This window comes from Hippocampus zosterae, chromosome 1 (assembly GCF_025434085.1).
Source record: "Hippocampus zosterae strain Florida chromosome 1, ASM2543408v3, whole genome shotgun sequence".
NCBI classification, from domain to species: domain Eukaryota; kingdom Metazoa; phylum Chordata; class Actinopteri; order Syngnathiformes; family Syngnathidae; genus Hippocampus; species Hippocampus zosterae.
This window is the reverse complement of record NC_067451.1, coordinates 26,332,027-26,352,679: the sequence shown is the minus strand read 5'-3', so window position 1 is coordinate 26,352,679 and position 20,653 is coordinate 26,332,027. Positions and strand designations below refer to the sequence as shown.

General features: G+C 42.5%; 2 protein-coding genes and 1 non-coding gene across 3 annotated transcripts in view; 2 read left to right on the top strand and 1 right to left on the bottom strand.

Annotated features, from left to right (window-relative positions):
* LOC127607550 (uncharacterized) overlaps positions 1 to 20,653 on the bottom strand; it is a 229,996-nt gene that overhangs the window by 179,248 nt on the left and 30,095 nt on the right. The gene's annotated exons all lie outside the window — the stretch shown is intronic.
* On the top strand, positions 841 to 922 carry trnal-aag (transfer RNA leucine (anticodon AAG)). The gene has a single exon. It is a non-coding gene; the product is annotated as a tRNA-Leu (tRNA).
* On the top strand, positions 1,283 to 19,279 carry bod1l1 (biorientation of chromosomes in cell division 1-like 1). The gene is made up of 27 exons (XM_052072995.1): positions 1,283 to 1,521; positions 2,864 to 2,988; positions 3,085 to 3,278; positions 3,400 to 3,846; positions 4,665 to 4,814; positions 4,913 to 5,073; positions 8,108 to 8,204; positions 9,190 to 9,316; positions 9,399 to 9,459; positions 9,750 to 11,334; positions 13,570 to 13,625; positions 13,751 to 13,865; positions 13,950 to 14,039; positions 14,118 to 14,158; positions 14,246 to 14,288; positions 15,203 to 15,252; positions 15,344 to 15,413; positions 15,499 to 15,551; positions 15,653 to 15,731; positions 15,805 to 15,842; positions 15,933 to 16,098; positions 16,560 to 17,234; positions 17,308 to 17,360; positions 17,467 to 17,551; positions 17,644 to 17,785; positions 18,588 to 18,659; positions 18,882 to 19,279. The coding sequence occupies exons 1-27, from the start codon at positions 1,405 to 1,407 to the stop codon at positions 19,027 to 19,029; spliced, it is 5,040 nt and encodes a 1,679-aa protein (XP_051928955.1). The 5' UTR covers positions 1,283 to 1,404; the 3' UTR covers positions 19,030 to 19,279.

Here is a 20,653-nt window from a genome sequence, read left to right as displayed (position 1 = left end):
TAATGCTGATTTTTAATTGACAGTGTCAAGCAGATTTAATAATAATTGTAATAAAAATAGTAATAATTGTGCTTGCGTTTTTTTTAATGAAAAGGTGCCATCAACAATATTTTACGCTAGTCAACTAAGTACAATACACTCATGAATAAAGCAAGGGTCACCATCATAGTCGCCATGTCAACCCCAAGGACCACATGAATGACCTGGAGGCTTTTCTCAACATAGCGCCGTATAGTGTTAGTGTCAAGTGAAAGTCTGACATTCTGGTTTCCTCCGGATGTTGAAGTGATCATTTGAAAATGCAAAAATGTAGTTGCAGCTTCATATTTATCTGTTTCCTCCCTGTTAAATCATCGAAAACAAATATTTTCGAGATCAGTTTCTCCCCCTGCAAACAGTGGTACCATTCATGTTGCTCCAAATATTCCAGTTGTTCTCTCAACGCCATGAGCTTTCCAGGAGTAGTTGTTTTCTTAGCACTAATTGATATAATTGTATATGTATTAAGTGCATGGACAAACTGTCCGTTGACATGGAATAACCTGAAAAACTGTACATGTCCATGTGCACGCTTTTATCAAGTAATAACATGATCCGTCATTATTGTATGCCAAGTAAAAACGAGTAATTCTTCTACGCCTGTTCTTTGTTTCTTTTTGCTGACCGGTGTAGTTATTGAGAAATCATTAACATGATCAAATTACATTGATGAATGTAATTGTTAATAATATAACAGCTAACTTTCCCAAAATAGCCTAATATTTCGGAAAGGGATAACCGCAATTCGTAATTTAACTAATAAGATCGTTTTAAACATTTAGGCGATGCCATGGTCCGTCAGGTAGCGTGGCCGAGCGGTCTAAGGCGCTGGATTAAGGCTCCAGTCTCTTCGGAGGCGTGGGTTCGAATCCCACCGCTGCCATTAACTTTTTCAACGTGATATCACAACTGTAACATTCTTTTTCTATTTTTCAAATAAGTAAAACACTAGATTTCGCATGCATTGTTCGGTTATTTTTTGTTTCAATGTGTCAAATAATTGACTTATTACAACTAAATTATTAAGTAAGACAATGGGAATTTAGAATCAATTTATCAAATTAGCAATTTATGATGTACCCGTTTGTTTTGAGACTCAATACATATAAATACGGAATTCATTCAGCGCTTTTGCATTTCTTTATTCAATAATTTACATCTGTGCAATCGTGAAAGAAATACAGTATTCATTATCCCCTATTTTTAAAAACAGGAAATGTGTTCTATTTCCGGTTCACTAGTATGTTTGTACTTAAACTTTTCCGGGTTGAAATCGCTCGTACCGTTTTGTACCGAAACAAGAACTCTCTTTCGGTCCCATATTCTTAAATGTAATGATTAAAAATTAATCGGTTTGATTTCATCATGGCGGGTTTACCACCGGGTGATCCGCAACTCGTGTCAATGATCGTCAATCACTTAAAAACACGAGGACTCTTTGACCAGTTCAGGAGGGACTGCCTCGCAGACGTCGACACGAAGGTAACAACATAACGAAATGAATACAGTCCAAGTACATTACACATTGAACGTTTCAGTGTGCATTTTTGTTCAAAAGGACAGATCACATCTCCTCACTGCATGTGTTGGAATAAGCTAGCAAACTACAACTGTCTAAGTACTACTGCAAAAGTACTCATCGTGTACAACGAATCCCGATTTATTCCAACATTTTATAGCGAGGTTACTCTTTCGGGCGCCCGGTGGTCCAGTGGTTAGTGCGTCAAATTCAGAGTGCTCTAGGTACCGGCTTCAATTCCAGCTCCGGCCTCCCTGTGTGGAGTTTGCATGTTCTCCCCGGGCCTGCGTGGGGTTTCCCCCGCGGACTCCCGTTATCTACCACGGTCCAAAAACATGCATGACAGGTTAATGGAACTGTCTAAATTATCCCTAGGTGTGTGTGTGTGAGCACGGATGGATGGTTGTTTGTTTCTGTGTGCCCTGCGATTGCGCAGCAACCAGCTCAGGGTGTCCCCCGCCTCCTGCCCGAAGATAGGCTGCAGCACCCCGCGCGACCCGATCCTATGAGGAAAAGCGGATCGGAGAATGGATAGATGGATAGTTACTGTTTCTTTACAATCCTGCCAGTAGTCTCAATTCAATAGTCGTCCAGGTTTTCTTGACGCATGTTTCACAAATGATGTTGATGCTGGATTGACAGCATCTTTGTGAGTGTTACAGGTGTAAAATATATAAATGAATGTGAAACTATTTATGATGCCACTCTCCTTTCAAGTCGTGGTCGTCTTCAATTTTTACTGAACCAAGGCACTTGTTTTACATTTGCAAAATGTAATGGCTCACTACTAAAGAAAAATGTACCGGTACCAAAAAGTATGTCTATCAATACTGGAAAAAATGATTCAGCTGTCTCAAGATTCTTCTTAGTGTGAAATATGTGCCCGTTTCATTCAAAAAAAGCTGACTTGCAAGAAGCCATGAAATATTCTGCAAAAGTTGTCACAAGTTGCAATAAATCAAAACAATGGAGAAACTATATTGTTAAAAATAACCCCCTAAACTGATTTGTTGTGTTGGTTAATGGGCATTTTGAGAGCACATTGAGAAACTCAGAACTAAGATATTAATATGGCCATGATAACTGCTTGTATAGTCGAATACAATAAAGTAGATGAAAATAAAATATCAACATTTAGCATGCATTTTGGCTTCTTTTTAGGAAATGTCTGATGTAGATGAATGTAACAGTGACTATAATTTTAACAAATGTTTTATTTACAACATACCATGGTAAATTAAATAAGCATCTATACAATTTATACCTCAACGCACAGACCATTCAACTTTTGCATATGTTTTGCAGCCAGCTTATCTGAACTTGAAACAACGAGTGGACAACTTTGTCTCCAACCACCTCTCCAACCACACTTGGAGCCCCCAGTTGAACAAAAATCAGTTGCGAAACAACATCAGGCAGCTTGTGTTGCAGTAAGTGTTTATTTATTTATTTTTTAACATCTGCTCTCCATGTTTTCAAGTTTGAAACGAAACTTGAAAAAACTCAAAGGAATTCATCCCTCTTAGATCTGGCATGCTGGAACAAGGAGTAGACAGAATCGTGGCCCAGGTGGTGGATCCCAAAGTCAACCACATCTTCAGGCCACAGGTAGAGAAAGTGGTCAACCAATTTATGTCGCCTGGTACCAGCACTGAGGAGGAGCTGCCAGTGCCGATGCCCTCGACAGAGATCAAAGTGGACGCCATCATCCCGCAGCAGGGTGCGTGTGATGTCGTCATTCAGTCACCTTCTCATCCACCCATTAACTACCAGAGTGATGTTGTGTGATCAAGTGTAAGCTTTCTTTCATTGTAGTTAATTCTGACCATGTTATTGTTTAGTTTCAACATCTATGCCGACACCCACTGCTGCCACAGACGCCTTGTCCATCCTGGACGCCATCACTTCTCTCAACCAGGAGGCCAACATCAGGTCCACCGAGAAGGACGGTAAAGCCCACGATGAGCCCGTTGAGGACGGCGAGCAGGACATGAGTCTGGATGAGGAGGAAGACATAAAGACTGAGCAGGTAGAGGCAGACGAGGCAAAGCTGGTGGCGGAGCTCCAGGAATTAGAGGTAAAGACCGACGACCCTCCGGACCAGATGGACATCGGGAAGGAAATCTCCACAGAGGAGGTAAAGATGGAGGAGGAAGAGCTGCGAGCTGAAGACCAGGCTGAAGAGAAACCAAAAGCGGGTGGTAAAACAACTGAAAAACTTTCAGAGGACAAACAGGAAGAAGATAGCTACCAGGCCAAGCAGAAAGCCAAAGAGAGGATAAAGGAAGGTCAGTGACTGTGTAGTTAAGCAATTGATTCAGTTTTAATTGCTGGTTTAGTCCATGACATATCAGAAAATAGTTTTGAGATATGAGCCATCCTTCAGCAGATTACCTCGCTTTGACTTGCAAACAAAGATTTGAGATTCGTTTGGCAAAGAATGAACAATTCTTCAAAAAGAGGCTTCAAACTGTTAAGTGCCATTGGTTGGAGTTTGCGCTCAACCGAAATGTACACATTGTATATTTAAAACAAGGACATTGCCTAAGGAAAGTCCACTTAGCGAATTGCTAACAAACAATGTAAAACATTATAGACTAACTAACAAATTGCATTGTGTTGTATTGTTATAACCTTTTAGGCTACAGATGTTGAACACAAGCAGCGGAGCAACACATCTAGACAGACAATATAAAAGCACTCAGTCTTATATTCTTAATCCTTTGCAACAAACAACTTCTATTGCTGCATCTTACTGAGGAGTTGTGGCCGTCTCCGTTTACTTACATACTGTATGTCCAGGCGGCCTCGGCAGACACTCCGGGGAAAACTGCACAATCAAAGAATCAAACATCATACAAAACATATTTCATTCTTTCTTCTGCCTTTTTTCCAACTTTAAAATCAAGTTCAAAAAATTTTGTTTTGAGAGGATGGACTGGATTAATGGCATTTTTATTCATTTCAGTGTCGTAGGAATACAGGGAATAGGAATATATAAAATAATATAATGTACTGTTCTTTTAAAAACATCATTGATCATGTGCAAATAGCCTTATTTTGTGACCTAATATTTAGTGTTGGTTTATGGCATCATCATTTGCAGAGTATTCTTTGGAGGACTCTGACTTGGACGGCTTGAGTGACATCACTGTGAGTTCTGTGCACACCAGCGACCTGTCATCATTTGAAGGGGAGAGCGACGATGAGCAGCCATTATCCGATTCCTCTGAGGAGGACGAGCATGCACCCGATGGTCTCACTTCTTTTTTTTTTTTTCCTATCTTTTGACCACAGATAAACTTTACGCATGTCAGCTCATCATTTTTTTCCCCTTCGCTTTCCACTTTTAAGGTGTGAACTCAGACAAGAAAGAAGCCGGCGAGGAGACTGGAGAGGAAGGCAAAGAGAGTAAACCTCGCCGCAAGGCCTATGTGCACAAGCCGTTCCTTTATTCCCGTTACTATAGCGACTCAGATGACGAAATCACTGTCGAAGAACGGCGAAGATCTGTGGTGAGTTGGACACATTCGTCAAAGAATTCACATTATTTTGGGAGATAAGTACCGGTAAAAAATAGTGTGCACATGCACTTCCAGCCAATCTGCCGTAATTAAAAAAAATCGACTCTTGGATCTTGCTAATGAAAGCAAATAAAACATAACTTCCTTCCTTGTACCGTACAAACAAAACAAAACAAAAAAAAAACACCCATTGTGTAGGGTTGAAAAATGAATAAAATTCAAATCAACTTCACAATGTCATAAAATGCAATTTTCACATCGCAAAATTGAACATTTTGAAAAATAACAAATATATATATATTTTTTAATTTCTTCTCCATCCATCCATTTTCCGATCCGCTTTATCCTTACAAGGATCGCGGTGGGTGCTGGAGCCTATCCCAGCTGTCTTTGGGCAGTAGGCGGGGGACACCCTGAACCTCTATTTATGTATACTTTATTTATTTATATAGTGTCAATATATGTTCACTGCTTAAAAATTGCAGTCCACATGTTTACATGTCGGAGGCCCGGTAGTCCAGTGGTTAGCACGTCGGCTTCACAGTGCAGAGGTACCGGGTTCGATTCCAGCTCCGGCCTCCCTGTGTGGAGTTTGCATGTTCTCTCTGGGCCTGCATGGGTTTTCTCCGGGTACTCCGGTTTCCTCCCACATTCCAAAAACATGCATGGCAGGCTGATTGAACACTCTGAATTGTCCCTAGGTGTGAGTGTGAGCGTGGATGGTTGTTCGTCTCTGTGTGCCCTGCGATTGGCTGGCAACCGATTCAGGGTGTCCCCCGCCTACTGCCCGGAGACAGCTGGGATAGGCTCCAGCACCCCCCGCGACCCTAGTGAGGATCAAGCGGTTAGGAAGATGAATGAATGAATGAATGTTTACATGTCATTGTTTCATTAAACAGAGTGAGTGGGTGAATCGTCAGGAAGCTTCGAGGCTTTCTTTCAAATTGTGCTGAAACAAACTCGAAGCTTTGAGGCTTCAGTGCAAGCAACATTTGGGACATTATTAGGGACATCTAGTGGAAGTGTGAAGTCAAAGCAGCCTGCAATATGTCACCAAAGAATGAAACATACCCTCACTCTTTCAGCAATAAAAGTAAAAAGTATGGTACAGAAGTTGGCCATAAAAAATGCCTTTTTTCATAACTCAAGTAAATATGTTGGAAGTTTTCATCTGTCTTCTTACGGGAGTACTTGTGAAGGGAAACAACACATTTTCAAATTTTTTAAAGAAAGAATAATTTCTCCACAAGAGACAGCTTCTCTTCGTGCTCACTATTTTTCCGGCTTTGGAAAATATACATGGGTATGCTGGAAGACATACATATTTGTGAGCCACAGTCCACAAACCTTATTTGGTGGGATGAACTAATCTCAAATTTATGACAGATTTGTTTGTATTGTTGTTGTCATTGGATTTATGACTTATGGAAGACTGACTTCTATGTTTAAAGGTCAGGTGTGAAGTACACTCAGTCAACCATCTTTTGAATAATACTTAGTGCTAAAACTATTTCAAGCATACTTTTGTTACTTTTTTTAACGCACCCCGCCCAGGTTCGTAGTTGGACCCATTGCAACACACTTTACAACGAAAATGCTTTTGTTCAACGATCTGCGGGCGAGTGACATCGTTTACAGAATGATGAGTCGCCAGTCAGTCATTGTACTGCATTGTTGATTGTCCTGTCAACTGCTCTGTGCCATTGTTATCGAGTTATTTGGCAAAATGCCTCGGCGCTGTGTGGCGATGCACTGTTCACATTCAGACAAACAGTTGTTTGAGTGGCCAAAAGAAAAGAAAAGGATAGGGCTTGTAAATGGACCACAACATTGGAAGGATACAGTTTGATTCACGCAAAGCAAATGAATTTCACGTCAGTGTTGACGAGCATTCTGGGTCTACTTAGAAGACCTCTGTTTTCTCAACCGGATTTGCAAAAACGGCAGTTGTGCTCCTCAATAATTAACTCTGGCCGTTGTTGACGAAAACATTCGATTCAAAGTATTATTCGTGTACATGGATGTCGTCCTGTATGAAAACATTCAAATTAAATGAGTGCATGGATGAAATCCTCTGTAATGGTTTACAACTAACAATGTTGCCGGTATAATGTACTGAGTGGCCGACAACACAACAGAACTACCTTAGCGATGACAATGAAGGACACAAACCCACTATGACTTGCGCTCTCAGAGCTAGCCGGAATACATAGACAGACTCGGTCATCCCATCATGCTCAATTTACAGCACAGCATCGAATTGCAAACAATAACAATAGGCTAATAACCGCAGCCTATACAGCCTATACAGCTTACCGTTCTTCCAGTCCTGATGGGTCTCATCTCCCAACTCTGCGTCCGTCCGTTCGGGGACAACATTTTCCGCATCCTGAGCATCTGGCTCGTGCATGTCTGGTACAACATACACCTTGCCAACAACCTCCTCCTCCTCCAACTCTTGGATCACCTCAGATGAGTTTGAAACGTGGCTTTCCCAATCGATTTCTGACTGGCTTTGTACACTTTCCCTAGTTTCCATACTGTTGTCTTGAGGTGCCATCACACTTCCAGGTTTGTCAGTAACTCGCGTCGGGAAAATGATTACCGGTATTTAGTCAAAATATTTACTTCACTCTTGACCTCGAACACACACTTGTTTCGAATAATTTTCTGAAGTTAATATACTGGTACTTAAAAGGCTGCAAGTCAGTGTTTAGTTAGCCTAATCTATAAATATTTATGTCAAAGAAATCTTTGTTTTGGGTTTTTATTATTATTATTTTTTTTGGGGTAAAATCAACTGATTTATTGCTTGTTTGTTAAAATGTAAATGCCTAGAGGGCCTTGAAAAACCACTTGAACAAGACAGTTGTGCTTATAAGTTTACAAGTACCGTTATGTAAACTTATGAGCACAACTGTGTATCGTAATTGCAATATTGAGGGAGAAAATTAGATGATTTTTCTAAATCGTTCAGCCCGAGAGCCGTATATCACCATGTTTGTCTCTTCGATGTTCTCTACAGGCCAAGGACAAAGAGGAACGTCTGCTCAAAAGGCAGCAAAATCGAGAGCGAATGGAAGAGAAACGCAAGCAGAAAGCAGCACAGTCTGAAGAACAAGGTAGCTCTACTTGGATTGGCCTCCTCTCTCATGGATTCGGGGTCGCGTTTAGATGGGCGTGTTCACGTTTCAGCATCATCCTCTGCTACCAGGTCCAATCTGTTTTGTGCCAATTAGGCCTGAATGTTTGTTCCTTTTGGCACATAAATTGACGTCAAGATCCTCAACTGTTGATATCTTCAAGTTAGAAACTGACCGAACAATTGATTTAAATTTACTGTACTCTTTTCACAGCCAATTAACATCTGCGTACGGTAGTTCATTTATTAGGATGAAGAAATAAAATGCATACTACAATCAATACAGTGAGTAACAATCAAAATTTTGGGCATGATAAAGTGTGTCCAGAACTCCGGTTGTTTTCCTTTCTTGTATGGGGCCTCTTGCCCAATACTAATTTACTGGGGTTCATTTATAGTACCGTATATACTGTATTATACAAATATGGCCTTGCATGTTGGGGGCAAAGTGGCCCTCTTTCACCCGCGTGTTCGTTGAATTTCGGAACAAGAGGATGTTGGTTATCCAAATACAGGCTGGAGTCGATGAACAGTACCTTCGAAGGGTTTATTTGCAGAATATTCCGGGCACCCCCGCTTTACAGACAATGGCTGCAGTGGTCACGAGTGCAAAGGAGGAAGGGATTCACATCACATATTTATATCATCAGAAGGGTGCTACCAAAACTCATGGTGAGGCATGAGGACTTTCATCTCTCCTAAACCGATTCTTAGCTTGTATCAACTGTTGCATTCGTATGTCTGCGCGTCTCTACAAGGTCTCCAGTAGGGAGTGTTCCAATTTTAAGTGATGATTGCTTCACGGACGCCAAGTTACGCTGCGGGCATGGAAAAGTTATACAGCATGACTAAAAATGGGCAGAATACACACTTCAATGTGAAGATCGAGGATTTGGTATTGATTGGATACCCCATTTAAGACAAATCCTTCAGTTGTATTACTTTGTCATCATGTTACTGCACAGATCAGAAAAAACAGAAGAGCAGCCTGCCTGATGGGCTTGAGACGCCCAGAGCCAAAGAAGCCCGTAAAGAGCGGAAAGTTCTGGAGAAAAAGGTTGCTCTCAGCAGAAAGAGGAAGCTCGACTCGAGGTGAGTCTGAAAGGTCTCGGTATTGTTTTGTTGCCCGCCCCCCCAACCCCCATGTAATCTGCTCATGTTTGTGTTTGTTTAGGAGAGAAGGAGACACAACCAGTAAGAAAAAAGGAGAAGCAGTGGAAACATCTAATAAGCCAGTACGTTACCGTCATCTTGGATGAAACTAAAGTAAACAATAGAATGAGGCTGGGGGGGGGGTTGTTGTTATCATGTCTGCCTCACTGTTCTGTGGGCTGGGTTTCAATCTTGGTTCTGGCCTTCCTGTGTGGAGTTTTATGGTTTTCCTTTTCCAGAAATATTTATGTTGTGTCCTTTGATGCCTCTCAAGTTGTCCATAGATGTTAATATGAGTGTGAATGGTTGAGACAGACTTCAGCTGACACGGAAAAATCAATGAAATGAGCTCGAACCATTTTGTCCTTTTCAGGAAGCAAAATCAACACTATTGCGCAGCCTACAACAGAAACCGGTAAGAAATTTATCCGAGCCTTTGGCCCTTGAAGAGAGTTACCGAAGGCTAAGCGGGAGCGGCAGCATCTTGGAGGATTCCGGAGATGCCAAGACGCTCCCTGACAAAACTCGCACGCACTCCTTCATCCTGGACTTGGAGCTGGGCTCGCAGGAGGCGCTCAGGCAGCGCTCCGTCGGAAAGTTTGACCGCCCGTCCCGCAAGGAGCGCAAAGAGAGGGCAAGAGAGGCCTTGTCGGAGGAGCACCTCAAGATCAAACAGAAGCAGGAGAAGAAATGTGAACCCCAGGCCAATGACCACCAGCAAAAGGATAGCATTTCTGCCAAGACGTCCTCCGATGAGAGAGGTGAGAAGAAGCCGAAAGGGAAAAATGAGAAGAAAATGACTGGTGCGAAGGAACAGAAAACGTCTGCCGGTGAGGCTGACGAGGCTTCAGCCAAGAGGATGCGGGCCCAGTCTGTTGAGAAAGACAAGAGCCGTGACAAAGACAAGATCAAAGAGAAGGACAAGATCAAAGGTGACAAAACGACAACAAAGAGTGATTCAAAGCAATTGCTCCGCCCCGATTCTTCTGGCTCCTTGGAGGATCGACCTGAGGTGACACAGGCAGTGGATGGTGGCAAGAAAAAGGAGAAACACTCCAAAGACGTCCCGAAAAGGTCCAAGAGCCACAGTGAACACCGGCAAGTAGACAAACTAAAAACGGAAAACAAAGAAAAGACCAAAGCCGAGCACCCCATCAAGAATCTTGCTGACAGTGACAATTCCCCGAAAAGAGTCAAGCCAGCAGAGAAGGGAAAAGCAACGGGAAAGTCCAAATCCAGAGAGGAGCCCAAGTCTCACCCGGCATCAAAGATGGACAAGAAAACTCACGGGTTGGACATCCGCGGGGCCTCGGCTGCCGGCAAACCTGAGAAGGAGAACAAGAAAGAGGTAACTGTGAAGGAGCAAAGGAGAAGCACTGAAGAGCCCGAAGTCAGGTGCGCGAAGAAAAAAGTGGACCGGAAAGAGAAGAAAGAGGAAAACCACGAGGAGAAGAAAGCTACCAAAGAAGACAGAGTGGACAAGTCAGACACGGCTCTTTCCGTTGAGGCCGAGGAGGTTTCAATGCAAGCGGCGCGCCCTGATCCCGTTGGCATCTCCTCCTCCCATGATACACGTCAACTTTTGAGCGACATCACACTCGAAAACGAAACGCGAGGTATGCCCGTCGTGCCTCCAGAGGCCGACGCTCTGCTGACACTTGTGGACGTGTGCACCTCGGCCATGGACGCCAGGCTGCACGCCGGCGGCGGCGGCGGCCGAGAGCTCAGCCAACTGCAGGTGACGCTTCAGGACGCCGACATGAAGATGAAAGAGGCGGCCCTCACGCTGCTCTCCATGGACCCCGACAGTGCTCTGCCCCCCAGCTTCGTGAGTCGCAGACTGAAGGAGGACGCGGCGGCGCCCGAGGACAAGCAAAACCCACAAGAAGATCCTTCCGAATCGTCACCCTTTGCAGATCAGACTGTGAAGATTGATGATGGCAAATGGAACAGTGAAGGTAATTGATATTGTTTGATACGCACAACCAGTTTGGCATATTTGGCTCGTGGCTTGTAATTTCCGAGTGAATTTCAAATGCAGTATAGACTTTCCAGGTGACCTTAATTTGAGTTAGGGCTGACATGATAGTATAGAGCGCAATTTTCAAATCACAGAGGCTGCAATTTGGAAGTAAGCAAACAAAAAGTCAGCACATTGAGTTTTTTTTTATATATCCAGTACATGGATAAGTTCCCTGCCTAAGAAATGCAGTCTGCATGTTTCCATATCATTACATAATTGTTGCCTAAAACATGAATATGACAGGAATAGTTGCAGTGCTAAAGCCACAGGTTTATTTGCATTGTTGTTGTCATCGGAGTTGATTCCTAATTTGTGTGAAAGACACATTTGCTTGGTAGAATTTTGTGAAGTTGTCCTTGTGAAGGTCAAAAATACAGGGGAAGATGATCTTGAAACACTAATCTCATATTAAATCACAATATAGAAGAAAAGCAAATTGCAAAAAGACCTTTGAGGAGCTTTAAAGGGCCATCGCAACCCTGGCCGAGTTGGGGTACTCGCGCGTTGGGGCAGTGGCACATAGGGCAGTAACCCTCTAAAATACACTTCAAATCTTTTAGCTAGGCCTTATATGTGAAAGTTTGAATGAGTATTGACCCAGGTTTGGACCTTCTAATTTATCTTTGCAAACAGTGCATTACCACAGCAACAGCGTGCGACAAAATAAAAAGCTTTCAATACATTTTGGGATGAAACACAGTAACGAAACCTGACGATCAGACAAATACTCTCGGATTAGTTTGTTGCAATACAACCTCTAATAGAGGCAAAAAATGGCACCAAATTAAAAACTAAAGTCAAAATTATTTTCTGTTTGGTGTAGCATACAGCTGCAAAATACCTTTTTGTACATATGTCTCCCGTTTTTCGTAGATCTAGGTGAAGCATACAACCAAGAATGCTTTGAAGGAGGAAATATGAAACCGACCCTCGTCATATATGTTGAAAACTTCAAAGATTTTTAATTTTTTTTTTTTATCCTGTTGTTGTCTGAGGTGTTGAGATGGTACAGCCCAGGTTTGAGTCAATCAGTTCACCGTCTAGAACACGATGGCAAAAATGTGACCCCTGTAAATATGCAAAAATGCCACACAATGGTATGATCAAATACTCATAGCTCACTCCCTCTACATTTTGGGGTTTAGCTAACTTTTTTTGAAGTCTCGGGCCGCTTCACATGCTTCCTAATTTTCATAGCCGTCGGTCAAATGTAATGGGAGAGGGCTACGTTGAAAGATTATGGGCGACACGACAGACCCATTTTTTTGTACTTGTGTATGGCAACTTTAACATGTCAATTTTTTTTTGGGCCAGTGTGCAAAGTTTGGTGAGTTTTCTCCACTTTTGGTTTAGTTTCTCCAAAATGAGATTATTTGCGGAGAAGAATAAGAATGTCTACAGAAACAATAGAGACCTCGCAGCGCTCACTGCTTGGGTTCTCATTAGCCTATTTTTCAAAATTGTTCCAACTGTTCAAACTTTCAGTACTTTTTAACAGAACAAGCTGTTCCCGAACAATGGCATGAAAGGGAAAATTCACAACAGGTCTTTGATCCTTGGTGGCAACCATTAAAGTGTACTCAAAGCTTTAGAGGAGATAATAATAATACATTTGATTTAAAAGCACCTTTCATGTCACCCAAGGACACTGTACAGACAATAAAGGGAATACAATGTAAAAATAGATACGATATTATATAAAAACAGGACATAAAATCCCAGAAACATAGGAAATGGAAGAATTATGTGTTGTAGGCAGTCCTGAACAGATCACTTTAATTTCCCTTGGAAAGGTAACCTTGGAGTAGCTTGACTTGTGAGTTGGCGAGACTTTTATAATAATAAATAATAATAATACATTTTATTTGAAAGCGCTTTTCGTCACACTCAAAGACACTTTACAAGAGCTTAAAACACAGGATAACAATGCATTTAAAACAAGCATACATAATTTACAAATTATGATTTACATAATTTACATTTAGATGAACAAAAGAAAAATGGGTAAAAGAGATGAAAAATTTATGTTCAGATATGCATGAAACTAAACTTTTCAGTCGAGTTACACAATTACATTTTGGTTTCATCCTGCAATGTCACCTAAGAGCCAAACAAATATCCCCTGGAATAGTGAGTGCTTGTTTCAATCAGATGTGTTTTCTCTTGATAGATAAATCGGAAATGGATGCAGCAAGTGGTCAAACGCCTCTGCTGCCTGCTCTTCAGGTAAATCGCCTTTGTTGCACTTTGGCTTTTATTTTGCCTATTTGCATCCTACCTTCTTGTAATTCTGTCTTAATTTCAAACATTTAAATTTGGTGATCGTTCTGTGCGTGTGTCCGCGTGTGCAGGAGAACGACGGCAAGCTAGGTGACCTTCCTTCTCAGGAAGAAGAGTCCAAAGCTGGCAAGAGAGCTGCTGACTCACAGCCAGCTGAAAAAGAAGCAGCAGCTGCCGATGAACATGGTCAGTGTGTTTAAATGAAAATCGCTTGGCTCGGGAATATTATCAACGACCTTTTTAAAGCATAGCATTTGATGCTGATTGTAGGTGCTGATGGCGGAACAGGAAACACGGAGGGGAATGCTTCTGTGCCGCCTTGTGAGCTACCTACCGTGGAGCCTGTTTCCAGTCCCCAAGGTGAACTCATGAATTCGTCTGTGTTGCAAAAGGACTTTTCACCATCTGACGCACCATCGGTTTTCGTGTCATATTTAGAACAAACACACCCGGAGGGAGTTGATGCAACGAGCACCGAAGTGAGAAACCACCCTCGCGTTACATCGCTCTCTTTGATTGTCATAAACATGAGAAAAGAATGTAACGCTCTTTCATCTGAATTACAGACGGAAGACGCATTAGCCAAGGAGCAGATTGACGTCAGTGTCGGTATGTAAAGATTTGGATCAACGGCTGAATACACTTGCAGGCCACTTCATTAGGGACATCAGCACCACGTAACGAGATCCAACACAAGACGTACAGTATTAACCCGCCTCATTGCGGTTCACAAACCGCAGCCCACTGCAGTACAGTTTTTTTGTGCAAAGTATCTATTTTACTGATGCAGAAATACCCCATATCGTGGACAGCAGTGGTTGAGATCCATCGTTTCTCATGTCATATCACCGTTTGGACGGGTTTTTATCCCCATTGGAGAGCTACTGTACTTTTCTGCTATTTACTTAAAACACATAAAACCAATGAACACACTCACACATTAGTTGCTGTTGGCCACAGCTCACACCCAGGCAGTCACACGCAGACTTGGCCCCACCTTGCCTCGCCTCTCAACTCACAAATCTAACACGCTCACAATATTTTCTCTATTTTGTTTATGTTCACTTTTTTTTGTTTTTTGTGGCTGTGTCTAAATACTTTTTCAATGTGATTTTAAGAGTCTTTTTCGAAGTATGACTGTTTTTAAAGCACAAAAGAAATGTAATGGACTCTTGTGGAATGTAAGCCCCCGCGATGAACGGGGTTCACTGAATTGCGTACCGTATTACCAACAAATTTGGATAAATGCTAATTTTCGTCTGCTTGAAGACAGAAACATCAACAGGTCCTAAAAATGAGCACCACTTATGGCAGTGCATTTCTGCACCACTTGACTACAACGTTGAATTCATGTCTTTCAGTGTCAATGTCACAAATGAAATGTTTCATCTTTTTTTTTTAATACTGTCCTTACACCGTGCTTGTGTTCATTCAATGCAGGTGCAATGTTTCTCAAAAGGAACTATGTCGGGAGAGTAATTATTTATTTCAATATTGTGAACTTGCCGCCTTCTCTTCATCAGGCAAACAAGATCTGAAAAAAGAGGAGCAGGAGGAACGTGGTGCCCAAACTGTAAGTGAGAATTTTTTTGTTTGTTCCCAAGGAAACAGGCCTCAGCTTTGTCACTTTCTGATCTTCACCTTGTTCACTTCACCTCGCTTAGGCGGAACTCTGCTCTCCACCCGGAGTTGGCACAGAACCTGAGAGTGGAGCAGAAGTTGCAAAAGAAGAAAGTGTGTAATTCTGTCATTTTGAATAATTTGTTTGATATTTTGATGGCGGTTTGATTCCTAGATGTCTTTGTCGCCATCTATCCAGGTGAAAGCTCAGACATCCACGAGCCAGAGAAGAACTCTGAGCTGTCTGAGAAGGTAACTCTTAAACACACAGCAAGTGGATCATCCCTGATGCTTCAGGTGTTGGTGTTTTTATATACTGTATATATGTGGGTTTTTTTTCTTTTCTTTCGTAGCAACACAATGGACGTGGCGGACGTAAACGCAAGCTGTCCAGTCAGAATGTCGCAGCAGTGAATGAATGCACTCATAATTGTAAGCTGGTAGATGTTAACAATGCAGCAACATTGCCAAAATGATATCTGACAGCAACCATTTCAATGTTCAGCAGGTGAAGGTGAGGGTGCAAAGGAAGCACCATTTGAGGTCAGAGACTCTCAATGGCAACAAAGATTGAACTGGATGCTGATTTATTCAAGAAGGAAAAAAAACCTAGAAATAAACATTCGTTTGCAGGAAACTGAACAGCCCAAGACTTTAGAGGTGAGAACACCACGCAGGGGACGGTCGTCCAGAGCCATGGAAGAAGCGGAGGACGAGGAGTCGCTGAAGCAATTGGACAAGAGGGAGAAGACGCCAAGTCGCAGAGGAAGACGTCCAGCAGCCAAAGGAAACTCTGCTGGTAAAACACCATCCAGAAAACAACAAACAAGTCTGCCAATGCATTTTATTAAAATATATTCCCTGCTACCCTGACTGTGGATAAAAAAAATTCCAGGTTCAAGCTGTCTCACAGCCAATCTTTTTCTTGCTTTGATTGTCGGTGAAGCATTTTGATTGAAACATTGGGGATTTTCAATGTGCATTCTGGCTATGGTGTGTGGATTGAATTCAATTTTTGCTATTAGAACCAAACGAAAAAGTATGAATTCATTTCAGAGGTGAACGTCTTTAAATTGTATTCAAATCTGTACCGATAATATTGGAACTTATAAAGAGGTTACAAGCATTATCGCAACGGTAGTTTTTAAAAAAATTTTGGGTAACATTTGGGCTCAAACTCACGAGTTCAACTGCCTAACCAGTCCGGGCCCTGAGATTTGGCTGTATATCAGACTGAAATGGTGACATGCTCATTTTCAGATGAACCAGCAATGAAGAAGAGGAGAAAATCAGCCAAGTCTGAAGAAACTCAAGTGGGAGACGGGGTGATCAAGAACACCAGTGAGGAGGAAGCCCTGAAGGACACAACTAAGGAGGCAACCGAGGAAACAAGTGAGGAGCCCACGATGGACATAAGTGATGAGACTGTAAGGAACACAAATGAGGACGCTGTAAAGAGCCCAAGTGTGGAAACAATAAAGGACACAAGTGAAGAAACTATTGCGGACACAAGTGAGGAGTCTAAGGACACAAGCGAAGAGGATATGAAGGGCACAAGTGAGGAGGCCAGCCAAGTAACATCTGCGAAGGCTGCAAATGATAAAAGTGAGGACGCTCCTCATAATACAAGTGAAGAGACCATCAAAGGCACCTGTGAGGAGGCTGCAGAGGACACACATGAGGAGGCCATTGAGAATGTTAGCGTAAAGAGCACAAAGAACACAAGTGATGATGCATTGAAGGGCACAATTGAGGAGGTGATGGAGGACACACACGAGGAGGCCACAATGCCTGGAAGTGAAGAGAGCACAAAGAACACAAGTGAGACGGCGGCGATTACGGAAACAAACGAGGAAGCCATATCAGACACCACTGATGAGTACACAAGTGAAGCGTGCATCAAGGACACACACGTGGAGTCCACGAAGGATACAAGTGAGCAACCAAACGTTGACACAATCTTGTTTGCTGCGATTCATGATGACTCAATCGGTGAACGCCTTTTCAGCTTCTTCATGCAAAGACAACGAGGAGAGCGGCAATGAGAAGAAACCTGACAGTGTACGTGCGCGAGACAGTTTGAAACGCCATCCTCTTACTTGACTTCCTTTGTGGTTCTCGTATTCACTTGAATCCAGTAAGAGAGAGTGTTGTGGAATGTCTTCAGGTTGACGAGCAACAAGGTTCCACTCCCAAGAAGCCCGCTCGGAGGGGAAGACCTCCCAAGGCCGCGACACCCTCAGATGACTCAGGTTCTTCTTTGTTATCCCGCATGAGTGATTCTGACTGAAAAGAACAAGAGGGTGTCATTAGTTTCCCTTTACCGCTGTGGTCCCACTGGCAGACAAGAGACAGAGAACGGCAGGTGAAAAGGAGGCGGAGCCGAATGACGAGGATGAGGACGGCGCAGAGAAAGACGACAATGGCGGCAAAGAACCGAAAGGCAGAGCTACGACGCGCTTGGCGTCTCGTCTGGAAGCTGAAAGGTGATTCCTCGCGACCGCTTTGGTGACCTCCACGTTACGGGCTCAGCTCAATAAATTTGAATCTTGTAGAAGTTTATGTCAGCCATTCCAACAAGTGAAAGTTGCATGATATACAGATGAATTAATTAAACACAGGAAAATACTTTTCAAAAGGCCAATTGCTCCATAATCTACTTGTCACTGGAGTAAAGTTTTCATATTAGTTAATGCCGCATTTGCTTTTATCTTACTTTACTACGCACTATAAGGCGCTCCGGAGTTTAAGACACGCCTTCAATGAACGGCCTATTCTAAAGCTGTTTTCATATGTAGGGCACACTGCATTGTAAGGCGCATAGAATAGAAGATACACTGGTGGCTTCAGTTGCATTATGCCTCCAATAGATGGCGCTATACTATAGGGAATACAATACAATGCAGCTTTATTTATATCGCGCTTTCACAATCGCTGCAGCTGTATCGGAGCGCTTTACAGTACATTCAAAATACTACGTACAAGAAATCTGAATATTGATACAAAAATGGGGCATAAATGAATGAATTATAAGGCGCATTGTCGGCTATTGAGAAAATGGAATGCTTTTAGTTGCGCTTTATAGTTCGGAAAATACGGTCATTGTACCTTATAGCTCAATTGCAATTTGATTCTTTTCCAAAATTCTTCAGGCCCAGTGTTAGTTTAATATATTTTTATCGCTGTCGCCATTTGCGGAATTTTACAACTCTACCGCATCATACAAAGAATCGTTTTTACTATTTGGCTACAGCGGGCAGGAGTGTCATATTCATTGGTAATTTCCAGGAATAAGCCGAGCAAACCTTCCACGAGGGCCAGTCGACAGAGTGGCAAAGACGAGACTGCAGCTGGTGCGCGGTGAGTTCATCCTCATCACCTCACGCTTAACTTCCAGCGCTCACCAAAAAAGAAGAAAAAAAAATCCTGATCAACGAATGAATCAGGCGGGGCTTGATGCCTTTGCTACTTTCACACACATTTTGAAAAATTGTGTGCTTACTGTGGGCATCGGTGCGAATCTCTTTAGGCCTACCACTTTTCGCTGTTTGTTACTTCAAAGCGTTGTTTTTGCCCTCGTAGTGGGACCAGGGCCCAGGCAACCGTTACCAAGGGGGCACGCAAACTGGAGGCCAGCCCCGCTGCTGTGCGAACGCGAGGGGGGCAGAAGTCCGAGGAGCCGCCGGCAAAACGAGGAAAACGCAGCTGGCACGTAAACAATTGCACTTAAATTTTATCGAGTAACATTCACTTGTGGTTTCGATCACGCTCCATCATTCCTTTTGTTTAAGTGCAGTTTAAGTAGCGTTAATTAACAGAGGGCACACAAGCTTGAGAATTTTGATAGTCAAAATATTCATTCTATGAATGATCAAATGTGTTTGTCTTTTACTCCTATTTGTTTTATGATGACATAAATACTTTTCTTGTCTTTAATATGTCAGATGGTTATTACTTTATGATAAACAAACTTAAACAAAGCCATGTATGCTGTCATTTTTTGAACTAAATATCGCCGTCGTGAAGTCTGACTTTACATGTACTCAGAAAAGGTGGAGTGGATAGTCAGGTTTTGTGTAAAATTTCAACATGAACCAGTACAGTAAAACCTTTTAGAGGTGTGCTTAATTTGGCCTCTTAAAGTTTTGAATTCCCATTTCCAACTCTTCAATGTTTCAATACTTCCCCCACAACTTGGTTTTGTCACGAATGCTAAGTTTTGCCGCTGCCGACTTTTGTCATCTCCCAATTTGACTGTGTGATGTTGTGCTTCCTGTGTAAAAGCACACGGCCGTGGAAATATTCCTGCCAGATGGATTCTGTGCAACTGTGTCATCTTGCAGGATCTCCATGTGAATGAAGTTCCACAGGCGGTGTCTTGCCTTTGATTTTTTGTGTGGTGCATATAGAAAGTCTACACACCCCTGTTCAAATGCCAGGTTTTGTAATATAAAAACAATGAGACAAAGATCAATAATTAACCTTTGTTTTTTTTACCACCACTCATGTGAACTGTAACCTGAACAACCTAAGTGAAGATTATAATATTTTGGAGAGGAGGAAAAAAAAGAGATAATATCGTTGCAGAAGTGTGCACACCTTCTTATGCCTGGGATACGGCATTTGAACAGGAGTGTGTAGAGTGTAGACTATTTGTATCCACTGTGTTAAAAAAAATCCCTTGTTGGGGCCGCTTTCATTTCTTGGATATTTTCCCATAAATTTAGGAAAGAGGACTTTCGAAAAACTAGAATGGGCCTTGATAGGAAAATGCTTCCCCACCCCTGATCTTCTCATAAAATGGGAGTTTAATAAGTTTTGAATGGGATCCAAGTCGGCCTCCCTTGACTGTATTAAGTGTTCTGTTTCGTGGGGGCTCCTCCATTTCATGGCATGCAAGCGAAATTCCTGCCTGGGATATAAGGAGCAAAAAAAAAAAATCCCGCCTCACTTAAAAGGCTGCTTCCCTTCCTTTTCTCCCACTTTCCAGCCTTGAGCTTGATTGAGTGTGCCATCCAGATGGGGATGATGGGGATATTTGGTGAGAATTACTTTTTAAAAGGGGTGGGGGGCGCATTTATTGTAAATGACTCTTGGCAGTTTCCCCACTCTGCCACTCCACCCATCTCGCCCCCCGCCCCTCCTCTTTGCTCCATCTGAACACAATTTGGCAGAAATTCCTTCAAAAGATGAGGGCGTTCTTATTGGGAGATGTGAAAAAAAAGATGGCGCGTTAACAGCAGTGTTACCATGGCGATGCTCAGGCACATTTCTTTTAAAAACAAAAGATTAAGCTAACAAGACGAGGCAGGTTGAAAAGAAGAAGAAAAAAATGGTTTGGGGTACCGTTGGCC

What these genes read in the sequence shown, in the direction of transcription:
- bod1l1 (XM_052072995.1), top strand. Translation starts at nt 1,405, where the DNA reads ATGGCGGGTTTACCACCGGGTGATCCGCAACTCGTGTCAATGATCGTC. An exon ending in AAGAACGGCGAAGATCTGTG is followed by an intron (nt 5,074 to 8,107) that starts GTGAGTTGGACA and finishes TGTTCTCTACAG; the next exon opens with GCCAAGGACAAAGAGGAACG. An exon ending in TTGATGCAACGAGCACCGAA is followed by an intron (nt 14,159 to 14,245) that starts GTGAGAAACCAC and finishes TCTGAATTACAG; the next exon opens with ACGGAAGACGCATTAGCCAA.